Source organism: Cebus imitator, unplaced genomic scaffold (genome assembly GCF_001604975.1).
Source record: "Cebus imitator isolate Cc_AM_T3 unplaced genomic scaffold, Cebus_imitator-1.0 Scaffold585, whole genome shotgun sequence".
NCBI lineage: Eukaryota > Metazoa > Chordata > Mammalia > Primates > Cebidae > Cebus > Cebus imitator.
In genome coordinates, this window is record NW_016107900.1 from 877,942 (window position 1) to 897,316 (window position 19,375).

Sequence of the window (19,375 nt, forward strand, 5' to 3'; positions counted from 1 at the left end):
TGCATTTCTCTAATGACCAGTGATGATTAGCATTTTTTCATATGTTTGTTGGCTTCACATATATCTTCATTTGAAAAGTGTCCGTTCATATCCTTTGCCCATTTTTGGATGGGTTTGTTTGTCTTTATCTTGTGAATCTGTTTTAGTTCTTTGTAGATTCTGGATATTAGCCCTTTGTCAGATGGATAGATTGCAAAATTTTTTCCCATTCTGTTGGTTGCCAGTTCGCTCTAATGATTGTTTCTTTTACTGTACAGAAGCTCTAGAATTTAATTAGATCCCATTTGTCTATTTTGGCTTTTGTTGCCAATGCTTTTGGTGTTTTAGCCATGAAGTTCTTGCCTATGCCTATGCCCTGGAAGGTTTTGCCTAGGTTTTCTTCTGGGGTTTTTATGGTGTTAGGTCTTACATTTAAGTCCTTAATCCATCTGGAGTTAATTTTAGTGTAAGGTGTCAGGAAGAGGTCCAGTTTCTGCTTTGTGCACACTGCTAGCCAATTTTCCCAACATCATTTATTAAACAGGGGATCCTTTCCCCCATTGCTTGTTTTTGTCAGGTTTGTCAAAGATTAGATGGTTGTAGATGTGTGGTGTTGCTCTGGAGGCCTCTGTTCTGTTCCATTGGTATATGTCTCTGTTTTGATACCAGTACCATGCTGTTTTGATTACTGTTGCTTTGTAGTATAGCTTGAAGTCCAGCAGCGTGATACCACCAGCTTTCTTCTTTTTGCTTAGGATTGTGCAGGCTATTCAGGCTCTCTTTTCGTTCCATATGAAGTTTAAAGTGTTTTTTTCCATTTCCGTGAAGAATGTCAGTGGTAGTTCGATGGGGATAAAGTTAAATATATAAATTACTTTGGGCAGTATGGCCATTTTCATGATATTGATTCTTCCTAACCATGAGCATGGAATGTTTTTCCATCCGTTTTTGTCTTCTCTTATTTCCTTGAGCAGTGGTTTGGAGTTCTCCTTAAAGAAGTCCTTTACCTCATTTGTTAGTTGTATTCCTAGGTATTTGATTCTCCTTGTCACAATTGTGAATAGGAGTGCACTCTTGATTTGGCTCTCTGTCTGTTATTGGTGTATAGGAATGCTTGTGATTTCTGCACGTATCCTGAGACTTTGCTGAAGTTGCTTATCAGCTTATGGAGGGTTTGGGCTGAGACAATGGGGTCTTCTAAATATACAATCATGTCGTCTGCAAATAGAGACAATTTTACTTTCTCCTTTCCTAATTGAATATCCTTTCTTTCTTTTTCTTGCCTAATTGCTCTGGCTAAAACTTCCAATACTATATTGAATAAGCGTAGTGAGAGAGGGCATCCTTGTCTAGTGCCAGATTTCAAAGGGAATGCTTCCAGTTTTTGCCCATGCAGTATGCTATTGGCTGTGGGCCTGTCGTAAATAGCTTCTATTATTTTGTGATATGTTCCATTGATACCTAGTTTATTGAGAGTTTTTAGCATAAAGGGCTGTTGAATTTTGTCAAAGGCCTTCTCTGCATCTAGTGAGATAATCATGTGGTTTCTGTCTTTGGTTCTACTTATGTGGTAGATTCTGTTTGTGGACTTGAGTACGTTGAACCAGCCTTGCATCCCCCAAATGAAGCCTACTTGATCGTGATGGATAAGCTTTTTGATGTGCTGTTGCAATCAGTTTACCCGTGTTTTATTGAAGATTTTTGCATCTATGTTCATCGTGGATATTGGCCTGAAGTTTTCTTTTTTTGTTAAGTCTCTGCCAGGTTTTGGTATCAGGATAATGTTGGTCTCATAAAATGAGTCGGGGAGGATTCCCTCTTTTTGGATTGTTTGGAATAGTTTCAGAAGGAGTGGTACCAGCTCCTCTTTGTATGTCTGGTAGAATTCAGCTGTGAACCCATCTGGACCTGGGCTTTTTTTAGTTGGTAAGCTATTAATTGCTGCCTCAACATCAGCTCTTGCTATTAGTCTATTCAGGGTTTCAACTTCTTCCTGGTTTAGTGTTGGGAGGGTGCAAGTGTCCAGGAGTTATTTATTTCTTCCAGGTTTACTGATTTATGTGCATAGAGTTGTTTATAGTAATCCCTGATGGTAGTTTGTATTTCTGTGGGATCGGTGGTGATATCCCCTTTATCGTTTTTTATTTAATCTATTTGAGTCTTCTCTCTTTTCTTTTTTATTAATCTGGCTAGCAGTCTGTCTGTTTTGTTGATCTTTTCAAAAAACCAGCTCCTGGATTTATTGATGTTTTGAAGGGTTTTTTGTGTATCTATCTCCTTCACTTCTGCTCTGATCTTAGTTATTTCTTGTCTTCTGCTGGCTTTTGAGTTTTTTTGATCTTGCTCCTCTAGCTCTTTCAATTTCAATGACAGGGTGTTGATTTTAGATTTTTCCTCACTTCTCATGTGGGCATTTATTGCTATAAATTTCCCTCTAGACACTGCTTTGAATGTGTCCCAGAGATTCTGGTACATTGTGTCCTTGTTCTCATTGGTTTCGAAGAACATCTTTATTTCTGCCTTCATTTCATTGTTTATCCAGTTGACATTCAGGAGCCAGTTTTTCAGTTTCCATGAAGTTGTGCAGTTTTGAGTTAGTTTCTTAATCCTGAGATCTAATTTGATTGCGCTGTGGTCTAAGAGACTGTTTGTTATGATTTCTGTTATTTTGCATTTGCTGAGGGGTGATTTACTTCCAATTATGTGGTCAATTTTAGAGTAGGTGTGATGTGGTGCTAAGAAGAATGTATATTCTGCGGATTTGGGGTGGAGGGTTCTGTAGATGTCTATTAGGCTCACTTGTTCCAGTTCTGCATTCAAGTCCTGGATATCCTTGTTGGTTTTCTGTCTCGTTGATCTAATATTGACAGTGGAGTGTTAAAGTCTCCCACTATTATTGTGTGGGAGTCTAAGTCTCTTTGTAGGTCATTAACAATCTGCTTTATGTATCTGGGTGCTCCTATATTGCGTGCATATATATTTAGTATAGTTAGCTCTTCTTGCTGTATTGATCCTTTCACCATTATGTAACACCCTTCTTTGTCTCTTTTGATCTTTGTTGGTTTAAAGTCCATTTTATCAGAGATTAGAACTGCAATGCCTGCTCTTTTTTGCTCTCTATTTGCTTGGTAGATCTTCCATCCCTTTATTTTGAGTCTATGCATGTCTTTCCTTGTGAGATGGGTCTTCGGAATACAGCACACCAATGGGTCTTGACTTTTTACCCAGTTTGCCAGTCTGTGTCTTTTGATTGGGGCATTTAGGCCATTTACATTTAACGTTAATATTGTTATGTGTGAATTTGATCCTGCCGTTTAGTTACTGGTTGTTTGTTTTGCCCATTGGTCGACACAGTTTCCTCATTATGTTGTTGTTCTTTACCATTTGGTTTGTTTTTGCAGTGGCTGGTACTGGATTTTTTTTTTTCTGTGTTTAGTGCTTCCTTCAGGAGTTCTTGCAAGGCAGGTCTGGTGGCAATGAAATCTCTCAGTAATTGCTTGTCCACAAAGGATTTTATATCTCCTTCACTTATGAAGCTTAGTTTGGCTGGATATGAGATTTTGGGTTGAAAGTTCTTTTCTTAAAGATGTTGAATATTGGCCCCCACTCTATTCTGGCTTGCAGGGTTTCTGCTGAGAAATCTGCTGGGAGTCTGATTAGCTTTCCTTTGTGGGTGACCTGACCTTTCTTTCTGGCTTCCCTTAGCATTTTTTTCCTTCATTTCAACCCTGGTGAATCTGATGATTATGTGCCTTGGGGTTGCTCTTCTTGAGGAGTATCTCTGTGGGGTTCTTTGTATTTCCTGTATTTGAAAGTTGGCCTGCTTTGTTAGGTTGGGGAAGTTCTCCTGGAAAATATCCTGAAGAGTGTTTTCCAGCTTGGAATCATTTTCCCCTCCTCTTCACATACACTGATCAAGCATAGATTAGGTCTTTTCACATAATCCCATATTTCTTGGAGGCTTTGTTCATTTCTTTTCACTCTTTTTTCCCTTTTCTTGCCTTCGCTTTTTATTTCATTGAGTTGATCTTCAATCTCTGATATCCTTTCTTCCACTTGATCCATTCAGCTATTGAAACTTGTGTATCCTTCACTAAGTTCTCATGCTGTGTTTTTCAACTCCATTAAGTCGTTTATGTTCTTCTCTAGGCTGGTTGATTCTAGTTAGCATTTCGTCTAAGCTTTTTTCAAGGTTCTTAGTTTCTTTGCATTGGGTTAGAAAATGTTCTTTTAGCACAGAGAAGTTTGTTATTACCCATCTTCTGAAGCCTGCTTCTGTCAGCTCATCAAAATCATTTTCTGACCTGTTTTGTTGCCTTGCTGGTGAGTTGCTGTGATCTCTCCGGGGAGGAGAGGTGTTTTGGACTTTGATGTTTTTGTCCTTTTTGCACTGGTTTCTTCCAATCTTCGTGGCTTTATCAGTCTTTCATCTTTGAAGTTGGTGATTTCAAATGGTATCTCTGAGTGGACCTCCTTTCTGTTAAAGTTGGGGTTATTTCTCCTGTATGAGGCTTTTTATTTTTTTTAATGCAGGTGTCAGCATGCCGCTTGAGATAGTCTGTCCATTGTCTACCTATGGAGGCACTGCTGGGCTGCCTCAGTCTCAGCCAGACTGCTGTTTATTCTTCCCGTTTCCACTTATGCTAGTGGGATTAGCCCCGCCTTCCCAATGGCAGGCTTCTCTCCCTCTGCTCCACCTGCTGCTGCCGTATAGGGCTCTGTCTGATGTGTTAACTGCGAAACTCTCCCAGGAGAGGGATTCTGGTTGTTTGATCTTGGGGGTGGGGCCTGTCTGGCCCTATCCCCTTCCCCGCTTTCAACTCTCCCTTCTGTGGGACAGGCAGTTCCTTCTCACAAGCTTTCTCAGTGTTAGACCAAGTCTCTGCCCTGGTCTACACTGACAAGGAACCGGTCTGATTGGGGCTGCTGGCCTGGGCTGTCACCTGGGTCTTCAACTCGGGGTGGTTCTCAGCCAGGTGGCATTTTCCTAGGCTGCATGCTGCCGAAGTCTCAGAGTGTAGCACTGTATATGATTCAGAGTAACAAGAAGATGACACTCCCCCCCAATCCTCCATGTCAGGTACACTTTCAAGGTGGCGCAGTACCCCGCCTTGCCTCGGCTTGCCCTCTTTGGGCTGCTTTTGCTGCCTTTTTTTGGGTTAATCTCATTGTTCAACCAGTCCCTTTAGAACGAACCCAGTACCTCACTTGGAGATGCAGATGATATCTCTCTTGTTCTGTGTCTCACTCAGTGGGAGCTGCACTCTGGAGAAGCTCCCTTTCAGCCATCTTGGTCTCCCTTGAGCTTTTTTTTTTTTTTTTTTTTTTTTTTTTTTTTTTTGTCTGATTCTTGCTCTGTCGCCCAGGCTGGAGAGAGCAGGGGCACAATCTCAGCCCACTGTAACCTCTGCCTCCCGGGTTCAGGTGATTCTCATGCTTCAATCTCCCAAGTAGCTGGGATTACAGATGTGCACCACCACGCCTGGCTAATTTTCTTTGTATTTTTAGTAGAGACAGGGTTTCACCATGTTGGCCAGGCTGGTCTTGAACTCTTAAACGTGGATAACCCGCTCTCCTCAGCCTCCCAAAATGCTGTGATTCCAGATGTGAACCCTTTCATATATTTCTGAATGTCTTTGGTTTTATTTTATTTAGAATTTGAAACTGACCCATAATTTGTATATTCATGCAAGCAACATTTTTCTCAGGTTTTGACACTTGAATTATGCAGCTTCCCATTATTTTCTATGTATGGGTCACTTAAAATCAGAATTATGTTTCTTTCAAAGGGGCTTTATTTATAAGAAAGGTTACAAGAGAAGAAAATCAAAAGTCATTGTGTTATAAACTAGGGGCCATAAGACTAGGTCTCTCTGCAAGGCCAGATTTAGTTAAAGTTATCATTCGACTACTTTGCCATTTACAACAGTATTAACTTAGAATTAAAAATACAAAGAAACTTTTCTTTTGTAAAGTGGTCTTATTAATTACTTAGATTCTATGTGGAATCTGGTCTACATATTCACTTCTCTGGTTTGCAATCAAGAATGCATTCATAATGTGAGGGTTTAAACTGTAAAACTTTTGGAAGAAAGCCTCAAATTTGGGAGGGCAAAGATTTCTTGGGCAAGATACAAAAAGCACTAAGCATAACATAAGAAAAATGATAAACTGAACGTCATTTAAAAAAGAACTGCTGCTCATCAAAAGACACAAATATCAGAATGGGAGGGTAAGCTATGGACTGGAGGGAAATATTCACAGTACAAATACCTATATATCGAGTGAATTTAAAGCTCCATAATCAAAATAAAATAACAACCAATTTTTTTTAATGGCCAAAACACTTGAACATATGCTTCTAAAATATATCCAAATAACTAATAAACATATGAACACCTATTCATATCATTACACATGAGGAAAATGAAGAGTGAAAACCATTATGAGAAAGTTTAGTACACCCAGAGAATGGCTAAAATTAAAGAGGCTAACAATATCAAATGTTAGTAAAGATTCTCACTTATTATTGGTGGGAGTATAAAATAGTATAACTAGTTTCAAAAAACGTTTGGTAGTTTCTACAAATGTTAAACAATAGTAGCTTACTTTATGTTCCAGCAATTCCACTTCTAGTATACTATAAATCCAAACAAAATGAGTGCATGTGGCCAAAATAAGTTTTATACAAGAATGCCAATAATAGTTTTATGCACTGTAGCCAAATACTGGATGCAACTTAAATGACTATCAACAGGAAAATAGATAAAATAAATTGTCGTATATTTAAACAATGAAATATTACATGGCGACAATAAAGGAGCGACTGATACATGTAGCTATAAATTCAACATCCCCTCATCTACTCCTCTTTTCACCCAACATGGCCACATATCACCCCTGATATGACTTCTCTATTTTCTGTGTCTGTGAGCAAGTCTACTTCACAGCCCCTAAGGTGAATATTCCACCCTAGCCCAGATGATCATACAGAAATCCTTGCTTATATATGGTTTCACTCTCCCCTGGTTTCAGTTACCTGTGGTCAACCACATTCTAAAGAAAATATCAAATAGAAAAATCTAGGAATAAACAATTTATAAGGTTTTAATTGTGTATCATTCTGAGTAAAATGACAAAATCTTACACTATCCTACTTCATCCCACCCATGAGGTGAATTATCTCTTTGTCCAGCGTATCCATGCTGTAAATGCTACCCACCCATGAGTCACTTGGTAGCCAGCTCAGTTATCAGATCACCTGCCGAGGTATTTCAGCACTTGTGTTCACAGAACCCTTATTTAACACAATAATGGCCCATCATGAGAGAATAGTGATACTTGTGACTTGGATATGTCAAAAAGAAGCCATAAAGTGTTTCCTTTAAGTGAAAAGGTCAAAGTCCTTGACCTAAAAAAAGTATGCTCTCCCTCCACCAGGACACACGTTTACCTATGTAAGAAACCTGCACATCATGCATATGTATCTCAGAATTTAAAATAAAATAAATTAATATTAAAAAATCATATGCTGAGGTTGCTAGGATCAACAGTAAGAAAGAAATCTTCTGTTGGTAAAATTGTGAAGGAAGAATAAGCTTGTGCTAGTTCTGCTGTCACACTCAAGCTGCAAAAGTTATGACCACAGTGCAAGGCAAGTGCTTAGTTAAGATGGAAAATGTTTATATTTGTGAGTAGAAGACATAAGCAGAAACTTGTTCTGATTGATGGCGATTGGATTCAGTACTATCCTCAGTTTCAAGCATCCCGGGAGCCTTGAAACATATCCCCCATGGATAAAGGGGTACTATTGTATACATTCAAACAAACAGGCACCCACATATTATATTTCTCTAATGGGATTATTATGGAAAATTCCTTCTATGCTATCTGTCAAATAACAGTGACTTTATATACATTCTCTTCCGGCCACAACTTTCTAACATTTTCTTTTCCTTTTACAACATGCCTGTGTTTCAAAATACCTCAGAATTGAAAAACACAAACACTACATTTTCAAAATAATTAAAATTTCACTTTTATATTTGAATAATATGAGGAATCTTCAAAAAGTTCATGCAAAATATGTATTTTTTTTAAAGTTATGCATGGATTTCAAATTTTTTGCTTGAAAATAAACTCAAAGTAATGTATTATGACATGCCTGAACAGGACCTAGTTTGAAGCACTAAGAAAGATAACACATTGTTTTGAAAAGAGCCCCTATCGAAGCAACATGAATTCTGCTAAAATTGAAGCAAGAACAAACATCAAATTTATAATAAAATTTGGGTGGAATAATGGTGAAATCATTGATGCTTTATGAAAAGTTTATGGGACAAGGCCCCCAAAGGAATCAGCAGTTTACAAATGGATAACTCATTTTAGAAAGGGATGACATGATGTTAAAGATGAAGCCCGCAGCAGCAGACCATCCAAATCAATTTGCAATGAAAAAAATAATCTTGCTCATGTCCTAATTAAAGAGGACCAACAAATAATAGCAGACCTGATATCCAACACCATCGATACTTCAGTTGGTTCAGCTTACACAACTCTAACTGAAAAATTCAAGTTGAGGAAACGCTCTACTTGATGGGTACCAAAACAATTACACCCAGATCAGCTGCAGACAAGAACAGAGCTTTCTATGGAAAATTTTAAACAAGGGGATCAAGATCCTGAAGTATTTCTTCAAAGAATTGTGACATGAAATGAAACATGGCCTTACCAGTATGATTCTGAAGACAAGCACAATCAAAGCAACGGCTAGGAAAAGGTGGAAGTAACCTAGTCAAAGCAAAAACAGACTGGTCACGAGCAAAAGTCAGAGCAACAGTTTTTTTGGGGATAGCCAAGATGTTTTGCTTGAGAATTTTCAGAAGGGCCAAAGGACTATATTATCTGTTTATTATGAGACTGTTTTGAGAAAGTTAGCCAAAACTTTACCAGAAGAATGACTAGGACAGCTTGCCCAGAAAGTCCTTCTTCACTATGTCAATGCTTCTGCTTATTTCTGACTTCTTTTTGTTTCCTAACCTTAAAAACCCTTTAAAGAACACCCATTTTTCTTCACTTAATAATGTGAAAAAGACATTGATGTGGTTAAAATCCCAGGACCCTCAGTTCTTTAGTGACAGGCTAAATGGTTGGTATCAACACTTAAAAAAGTGTCTTGATTTAGGTGGAGGTTATGTTAAGAAGCAGTTGTTTTTATTTTTATCTTTTATTTCCATTTTTTCCACGAACTTTTTAAGGTTCCATCATACTAGCTCATATATACTGCTTACTGTCTGCCCAGCTCACTCACTCATGCTTGCTTTCTATTTTTTTCTCTCTCTCCACACACATATATATATACACACACATACCTTCATACATCCCCCCTCTTTTCACATTTATTTAATCTTCACAACAACCCTGCAATGTAGGTACTATTATTAACACCTACATTGTGAGGAAGTTGAGGTATAGAATGACTATGAAACTTGCCCAACACTATACCGCTAGTAAGCATCAGAGCCAGGATACAAACAACTCTAAGTTACTATTCCAAATGTTTCACCCAAACTGTACAATCAAGCTATGGGAAATAAGAAAGACTCTGTCACACCTGCATAACAAGGCTATTTTTCTTTAAATCATAAATTTAAAATCCTAAATTATCAGAATAAGCTTTAAATATCTCATATTAACTCCATGAAAAGGTTTTAACTGGATGTTTAGATAACATAAATATATACAATCACAGGACAATCCTATTTTTAAAAATGTGTTGTTGGTACATCTATTCTTAGGCTATGGATACCTGTATTTATTCAAAGATAAGCCTTAAAACTAAAAATCCAAATAAATATTTCCATTGACTGTATTCCAGGTGTTCATTATTTGTACCAATTATATTTTCTAAACATATTTTCTATTTTTTTATTATCTCAGGATACATTGTCACTAACATCCTCTTTATTCCATTTCTTTGTCACTTAGTTATTCTCTACTTCATTCATACAGTAAATACTTATTTTATACAAAGTATTCAACAAATATTTATTGAGCGCCTGCTATGTTAGGTTATATAAATAGATAGGAAAGACATTATATAACTTATAAGTTAAACTGTTTCCATAAATATACCGGTTACGAAGTATTGCAGCAACCAATTCCCCTCTATGCAGATGATCCATCACCTCTAAAAGTTGGATAATGACCTGTTCAGGAGGAAAAGAAGCCAATATTTACTACGAAGATTAATACTAGAATTTTTAAATTGTTCTGTTTTTATAACATTTTTATACATTCCATGGTTAATTTAAAGGCAAACTGTATCCCCCTGTACTTAATGTCCATATTAAATCTTAAGAAAATTAAGAAATTGAATCTTTTTAAAAAAACTGAAAATAAAAATATCTACAAAATTTAATACTGTTGAATAAATTTCATGTGAAATCATTAACTAATGATTATCCATGGAAAAGCAACCAAGTGGAGTAGTCTCCCCCTTATCCATGGTTTGGCTTCCTGCAGTTCGTAAACTATTAAATGGAGCATTCTCAAAATAAACAATTTACATATTTTTAAAGTGCACGCCATTCTGAGTGCAGGATAAAATCTCACACTATCCTGCTGCACCTCACCTGGGATGTTAATCATCCTTTTGTCCATCGTATCCATGCTGTATATCCCACTCGCCTGCTAGCCACTTAGTAGTTGTCTCAGTTATCAAAACAACATAGTATGTATAGGGTTTGGTACTATCCACGGTTTCAGGCATCCACTGGGGGTCTTGGAACATACCACCTGCAGACAAGGGGGACTATTTATACAGGAAATTTGATTAAACTGAGAATCAGAAGACCTAAGGAGTCTGTGTGAAGTTGGGTTACACAAGAGACATTAAAAGGGGAGAGTTGAGGCAAATACATGCCACAGAGATACAGAGACAGCACTGATTTCCATGTTACCTGGGAAACTTGGGATCTGAGAAGCATATAAACAGGGAACACAATGTTAGAATTAGTTGCAAAAATATAAGCTAGAAAGGTATAATATGTTGAAATCCCAAAGACATAAAATAGGGGATAGAAATATTTTCTTGGTCTAGACTGAATTTTTGTTGTGGTGGTTATTTTTGTATGAGAAGAGTAGATGAGTTTTGGTAAACTGAACTATATCTACAATATCTACATTTTAGTAATGCCAATGTATAGCACTGGAGAGGTAGCATATATTTTATGTATTTATTCTATTCGTTTCAAATATATTAGGAAGCAAAATGTATATTTTACTTAAATGTCTCTTGTTAATAAAAACCAATTTATTACATTGGGAAGATAAAAATGCATAATATGCAATTTAGTTTGTTCATAAAGTTACGTTGGCTGGGCACGGTGGCTCATACCTATAATCCTAGCACTTTGAGAGGCAAGGATGGCAGATTGCTTCAGTCCAGGAGTTTGAGACCAGCCAGGGCAACATGACAAAATCCCATCTCTATAAAAATATAAAAATTAGCTGGGCATGGTGGTATGCACCTGTAGCCTCAGCTACTCGGGGCTGAGGTGGAAAGATCTCTTCAGCCCAGGAGGCAGGGTTTGCAGTGAGCTGAGATCACAGCACTGCACTCCAACCTGTGCGGTAGAGTGAGACCCTGTCTCAAAAATAATAATAATATAAAATAAAAGAAGAGGAAAAAAAGTTATGTGAAGATCTAAAATAATTAAGCAGTCAGCGGGAGGGATTCTTTATTGTCAGCAGCCCCCAGCCAGCCTCTGAATTTAAGGAAAAGAATTAAAAGAGGAAAAGGTACTCTATTTATTAGGTCTTCATAATTCTAAAAAGGAAATAAATCAAAGGACAAGACATTATTTATGTTTATTTGTACAGTAATTTTTCTGCTTATAATTCTGTCATTGTAAGCAAAAAAACTGAGTAGCCTAAATGAAATTAATATTTTACAGCATCTCACATGAACTGACCTTTGATTTACCTTCTCTAAAACATGTTAAAGTGATGAGAGAATCTGAGAAGTTAAAACTTTTTAATTATGTTTAGGCTACACAATTATTTAGAAGATGTTGAAAAGGGGAAAATCTGATTACTACTAGAAATCTGATAATGTAAAACTAAAAAATTCATACCCAGTTTCACTAACTGCATCTAGGATAAAACATACAGGTCCTGAAATTAGGTCTGCAAATTTTCTCTTAATCTCTGCTATGGTTTGAATGTGGCCCCCAAAAAGCATGTGTTATAAACTTGACCTCAATGCAGCAGTGTTGGGAGGTGGGGCCTAACAGGAGTTGTTTGGTCATGGGGGTACCACCCTCATGAAAGATTAATGCCATTATCATGGGAGTGGGCCCTTATAAAAGGACAAGTTCAAGTTCAGCCTCTTCTTGTGTGTTCTCTCTCTCTCTCTCCCCATCCCCCATTTGCCCTTCCAACTTCTGCCATGGGATGACACAGCAAGAAGTCCCTTGTCAGATGTCAGCCTCTTTATCTTGAACATCCTAGCTTCCAGAACTGTGAGAAATAAATTTCTGTTCATTAAAAATTAATCTCAAGTACTTTGTTATAGCATCACAAAACAGAATAACACAGTCATCTTGTTTCAACCAATCCCCCTACTGTGCCTGGATTTCTGAGTCTGGGACATTCTCATTCTCCAGAAAATAAACTCTTTGGTCTCCTGAGGAGCAGGGAGTAGGTGATTGGACATGAAACTACAGCCACTTATTATAAAGATTTTCAACAAATAACTCATGTATCCAATCTCATGACACATTCCTGCCTTCCACAAACCAGGTGCCCCCAAGTCTTAAAATATTAGGAGTTCTATAGGGAGAATTAGTTGGTTTCTCTCAGAAGGTCATATAGAGGAAGATGTAGAAGTTGAAACTTCCATTGCTCTAAGTTAGTTTCAACCTTACATCTATCAATGCTTCTACTCCTGTTCTCTTTGTCTTATTGAGTTTTTCCATTACCTTACTCTCACTTTCATGGAGTTAGGAAGGGAGAAGTAAACGCATGTGATCAAATTTATGTGGGATTTAATTTTAACTAAAATTTTTAGCCAGAGAATTAATATATATGTTAAACATATATAAAGACGTGTGTGTGTGTGTGTGTATGACATAAACTTTAAAATTTTTAGCCATGAAATTAATATATATATTAAATACACACACACGTGTGTGTGTGTGTGTGTATGACATATATAGAGACAAATATATATTTGAAAATTAGCATGGCTCCAATATGGGGATGGAAGAGAGCCAGACTAGAAATTTAGAGATCAGTTAAGAAAATTCTTGTACAGTTAAGAACTGAGATAAGAGCCCAGACAAGGTCTGTGGGGAGGGCCAAAGTGAACTAGGACTGATTGACTAAAAGATCATGAATAGATATTACAGGGATAAGGAGGTCACAAACAAAATCACAAAATCTGTTTAAGTAACTGGGATGAAGATGAAGATATCAAGTGAGGTAGCACATAGATAAGTAAAAATATTGAAAAAAGAATAGTTTGATGTACACACATTTATGTACCATAGGACACACCAAACAGTGTCTAACAGAAAATTGAAAAGATTACATCTAGATTTAGATTGGAACTAGAAGGGTCAATGTAGGAATAATTAGCCAATTAAGTGACAAGTGAAGTGATGAGATTGGGAAATATTACTCAAGTGGAGGCAGTCAGAACAAGATGGCTGAATAGAAGCCTCAAGTGATCATTATCCTGTAGGAACACGAAATTGAACAACTATTCACACAAAAAAAGAACTTTCATAGCAACCAAAAATTAGGTGAATGATCACAATATCTGGTTTTAACATCATATTAAGGAAAGAGGCCCTGAAGATGGTAGAATATACAGCCCTTAATTGCCTACACCACCCCTCCCCCATCCCCTGGCAGTGGCAACATTGTGCAGAGAAAAAATGTGCACTAGAGGAGAGAGATGGCAGTAATAATGGGGCTTTCCATGGGAACTCAATGCTACCCTGTCAGAGTAGAGAGCAACAAGGGGCAAAACTCAACTAACGACCATGGAGGGAGCATTTAGACCAGGCCTAGGAAGAGATAAATTATTTATCCTAATGCAATGATTAGAACCTGAGTTCCATCGAGCCCTGCTACCATGGGCTAAAGTGCTCTGGCATTCTAAATAAACTGAGAAGGCAGTCCAGGCCACTAGGACTGCAATTCCTAGGTGAATCCTGGTGTTATACCGGGCTCGAAGCCAGTGTATATGGGGTACATGTGACCCAGTGAGATACAAGCTGCTGCAAATAAGGGGGTGCTTGTGTCAGCCCTCCCAGAACCCAAGGCAGCAAAGTTCACAGCTACAGGAGAGACTCCTTCCTTCCACTTGAGGAGAGAAGGGAAAAAGATGATTTTTGTCTTGCAACTTGGATACCAGCTTACCTACAGTAGGATAGGGCGGCAGGCACAGTTCTGAAGCCCCCATTCCAGGCCCAAGTTCCCAGGTGACATTTCTAGTGACATCCTGAGCAAAAAGGAAACCTGCTGCCTTGAAGGGAAGGACCCAGTCCTAAACAAGATTCATCATCTGCTGATTAAAGGGCCCTTGGGTCCTGAAAAACCAGCAGTGATAGAGAGGCAGTGCTCACTGTGGGTTTTGGATGAGACTCAGAGCCATGCTGGCTTCATGTGTGACCCAGAACATTCCTAGATGTGGTAGCTATGGGAAGAGACTACAGTGGGGTAAAACACCAAGCAGGCTCCTATGGTCCCCAATTCCAGGCCTTGGCTCCTGCATGGCATTTCTTGACCTGCCCTGGCCAGAGGGGAGCCCACTGTCCTGAAGAGAAAGACTCAGGACTGGCAGCATTCACCACAAGCTGACTGATGAGCACTTGGGCCTTGGGTGAACATCAGTGGTATCTAGATAGTACTCACTGCAGCCTTGGGGTAAGGGTGGCCACAAGGAGAGGCTTCTCTGCTTAAGGAAAGGAGGGAGGAAAGTGGGAAGGACTTTGTCTTGCAACTTGAGTGCCAGCTTAGTAACAGTAGAATAGAGCACCAGGTAGATTCCTGAGGTTTCTGACTCTAGGCCTTGACTCCTGGGCAGCATCTCTGGACACATTCAGGGCCAGGGAGAGTTTGCCATGCTGAAGGGAAGGACACAAGCCTGGCTGGATCCACCGAATGCCAATTGTAGAGCACTTGGGCCTGGAATGAACGTAAGTGGTAGCCAGGAAGTGGTTATCATTAGCCTTAGGCAAGACCCAGGTCTGTGCTAGCATCAGGTTGGACCCAGTGCAGTTCAAGTGGTGGTTGCCACAGAGGTGCTGGTGTCACCTCTCCCTCAGCTCTAAACAGCTAAGATAAAAGAGAGAGAGAGAGAGAGAGAGAGAGAGAGAGAGAGAGAGACTCCATTTGTTTGGAAGAAAGTAAGGGAAGAGAACAAGAGTCTCTGCCTGGTAATCTGGATCTTAGCATAAACCACCAAGGCAGTATCTCCAAGAGTTTGCAAGAGCCACAGCGTTACTAGGTTTGGGATGCCCACTAATGAAAATATGGCTACAGTGACCAAAGACTTAGATCACAACACCCATGTCCCTTTAAATACTTGGAAAGCCTTCCCAAGAAGGATGGGTACAAACAAGTCTACACTGCAAAGATTACAATAAATACATAATTATTCAATGCCCAGACATCAATGAACATCTACAAGCATTGAGACCTCATCAAATAAACTAAATAAGGCACCAGAGGCCAGTCTTAGTAAGACAGGGATATTTCACATTTCAGATGAAGAATTCAAAATAGCTGTTTTGAGGAAGCTCTATGAAATTAAAGACAACACAGAGAAAGAATTCAGAATCCTATCAGATGAGAGCTGAAAAATACAACTGATATACTGAAGAATGAGTCAGAGACCCTCAACAATAGAACTGATAAAGCATAAGAAAGAATTAGTGAGCTTGAAGACAGGTTATTTGAAAATACACAGCCAGAGGAGACAAAAGAAAAAAGAATAAAAAAGAGTAAAATATACCTACAATATCTAGAAAATAGTCTCAAAAGGGCAAATTTAGGAGTTATTGGCCTTAAAGAAGTAGATGGAGAAATCAGGGTAGAAGTTTATTCAAAGGGATAATAACAGGGAACTTCTGAAACCTAGAGAATGACACCAGCATTCAAGTATAAGAAAGTTACAGAACACCAAGTAGATTTAGCTCAAAGGAGACTACCTCAAGGCATTTAATAATCAGACTCCCAAACAAGCAAAGCCCTGTCTCTACACTGAGGGCTAGGCATGGTGGTTCACGACTATAATTCCAGCACTTCAGGAGGCTGAGGTGGGTGGATCACTTCTGGCCAGGAGTTTGAAACCAGCTGGCCAACATGGTGGAAACCCATCTCTACTAAAAATACAAAATAAAGTAGCTGGGAGTGGTAGTGCATGCCTGTAATCCCACCTACTCAGGAAGCTGATATAAGAATCACTTGAACCTGGAAGGCAGAGATTGTAGTGAGCTGTGATTGAGCCACGGCACTCCAGCCTGGGCAGCAGAGTGAGACTCTATCTCCAAAATAAAAATAAAAATAAAAACTATACAGAGATATCATCTAATCTCAGTTAAAATGGTTTTTATCCAAAAGACAGGCAATAACTAATAATGGAGAAGATGTGGATGAAAGGAAACCCTTGTCCACTGTTAATGGGATGTAAATTAGTACAACCACTATGAAGAATAGTTTGGCAATCCCTCAACAAACTAAAAATAGAGCTACCATATGATCTAGCAATCCCACTGATAATTACAAGCCCCAAAGAAAGAAAACCTATGTATCAAAGAGGTATCTGCAATCCCATGTTTACTGCAGCACTATTCAATAGCCAAGATTTGGAAGCAACCTAAGTGTACATAAACAGATTAATGGATAAAGAAAATGTGGTACACATACACAACAGAGTACCATTAAATTACAAAAAGATTGCAATCTTGTCAATTGCAACAACATGGATAGAACTGGAGGACATTGTGTTAAGTGAAATAAGCCAGGCACAGAAAGACAAACTTCACATGTTCTCACTCATTTGTGGGAGCTAGAAATTAAAACAACTGAACTCATAGAGACAGATGGTAGAATGATGGCTGCTAGAGGCTGGGAAGGGCAGTTCATTAGGGAGGAGTGGGAATGGTTAATGGGTACAAAACTACAGTTAAATAGAATAAATAAGATCTACCATCTGATAGATCAGCAGGAGCAACTATAGTTAATAACGACTTAATTGTACATTTCAAAATAATTTAAAGAGTATAATTAGATTGTTTGTAACTCAAAGGATAAATGCTTGAGGGGATGGATACCCCATTCTCTATGATGTGCTTATTTCCCATTACATGTCTGTATCTAAACAGCTCATGTATCCCATAAACCTATATACCTACTATGTACCCACCAAAAATTATAAATAAAGAGCAAAAAATCAGTATATTTACCATGAGAAGGTGGAATCCCAAAGAAATGGAAGAAGACAAACTAGTAAGGAAAACAGAGAGAATGGTAGGAGGAAAACTATGAGAATTGTGAGATAAAAGCTAAAAAGGAAGAGTAGTTCAAGAGCATTCAACAGATTGAAGACCAAGTAAGATACATCCACTTGATTTAACAATTGTAAAATGAGTGGTGACCTTTATCAAGAGCAGTTTCAATATCAGTGGAGAGAACCTTACTGCAGTGGCTTCAAAAATAAAACATAAATAAATAAATAATTTCAAGATCTTGTGAGGAATTCAAATACAGCAGGGAATTACTCTGGTGCAAAGATGGCCTTTCAAACAAGTAAGAGAAGGGGGAATGATTGAATAAGTGATTTCAGGACAACGGGGTAGCCATTTGGTTGTGTTTATTTTCTTAAAAAGCGGAGGTTATATACTATTTCACTTGTTGCCCTCCAGAAGGATCAAAATTTAGAGGTAACAAAATAAAGCTGAAAGAGCACCAAAAGAAAACCTAAGCAAAATTTTTTATAATCATGCAGTGAAGAAGGCAAGCAGCACCCGAATATCAGAAATCATAAAAGACTGTTCAATCTGATCATGGAAAAAAAATTAAAACCCTGTACTTCAAATATGCCAAAGCCCCCAGGTAACTGATAAACTGGGAAAAATAATTCATAACACACATTGACAGGCAACCAAGGGCTACTTTTAATTTACACAAAATTAATGAAAACAATAAAATATAATGGTAAAGTAAGGAAATAATATAAGCAAGAACAACATATAAAACAAATATTTGGTCGGTGCAAAAGTTACTGCAGTTTTTGCCATTAAAAGTGCAATTAATGACAAAAACCACAATTACTTTCACAACAACCTTAATAGAAATTAAAAACAAATAAATAATATTTTAAATGGGGCACTGTTTTCACCTATGAATTCACACACATGTGCACGCACACGTGCAACACATAAAGCTTGTTTATAGCCTTTATTTGTGAGAAGGAATATGAGATGGAAGGGGTGTTTACTTTTCATCCTGTACTTTTTTGCCCAATTTATCTCAAAATAAAAATATAAAAAGGATCTTGTAGAAAGAGTAAGAAGTGACCATGGGCTAGAAGGGAAACCAGGATGGTGTGGTAACCCAGAACACAAAATAAGGTATTACATGAAGAAAAGAGTAATCAAGTGTGTAAGATGCTCCTTAGAGATTAAAAAGTGACAAATGACAACTTAGTGTGGTAACACTGAGGCAACTGGAGACCTTGTTAAGAGTGGGTTGTGTGGAGTGATGGAGATGAGCTGATTAGTGTGAGTTTAAGAATTAGAAGGAGAGAGGAAACAAGTACACACAACTCTTACATGGAGCGTTCCTTTAATAAAGAATAGAGAAATGGGTGGCAGTTGGATGAAACATAAGGTAGAAGTAGTTAATGTTTTGTTTTATTTTGTTTTCATAATGGGAGATACTACAGCAGGTAAATATGAATAGCATTACATTAGACAAAAATGTAAACTGAAGAAGTTCAAATACACACATGTACACACATACACATACACACACACACATACACACAGATGTAGAAAAAGGACAAACATAATAATGGAAATGATAAATACCACATTTTGGACAGTAGTTCCCCCAGGAGAGGACAGTAGGAAAATGTAATTGAGGAAGGATGCTCCAGGAGCTTCACCTGTATCTTTTTTGTTGCAGATCTAAAACAAAAATGGCAAAATTTTGAGGTTTTATACAGCTGCATGGTGGTTACATGGACAACTGTTATACTGCACTTTTCTGCATGTTTGGAATTTTCTATTAAAGAAGAAAAAAAAGTAGAAGATATTATTTCTGCCCTAAAGTCGGTACTATGTAGGTGAGCAGACAGGATATGGCATAGAAAGGCAAA

General features: G+C 38.0%; 1 protein-coding gene across 4 annotated transcripts in view; it reads right to left on the reverse strand.

Annotated features, from left to right (window-relative positions):
- Positions 1–19,375, reverse strand: part of KLHL13 (kelch like family member 13) — a 196,721-nt gene that overhangs the window by 113,800 nt on the left and 63,546 nt on the right. For 2 of the 4 annotated variants that reach the window (XM_017516416.2, XM_037734206.1), the window contains exon 2: positions 10,114–10,187. The exons of 1 other annotated variant lie outside the window; for it this stretch is intronic. In XM_017516416.2, the coding sequence (XP_017371905.1) occupies positions 10,114–10,163 (50 nt within the window). In that variant the 5' untranslated portion in view covers positions 10,164–10,187. Of the gene's footprint in view, positions 1–10,113; positions 10,188–10,613; positions 10,771–19,375 lie in introns of those variants that run through there. One more of the 4 variants, XM_037734205.1, reaches the window with a different exon arrangement.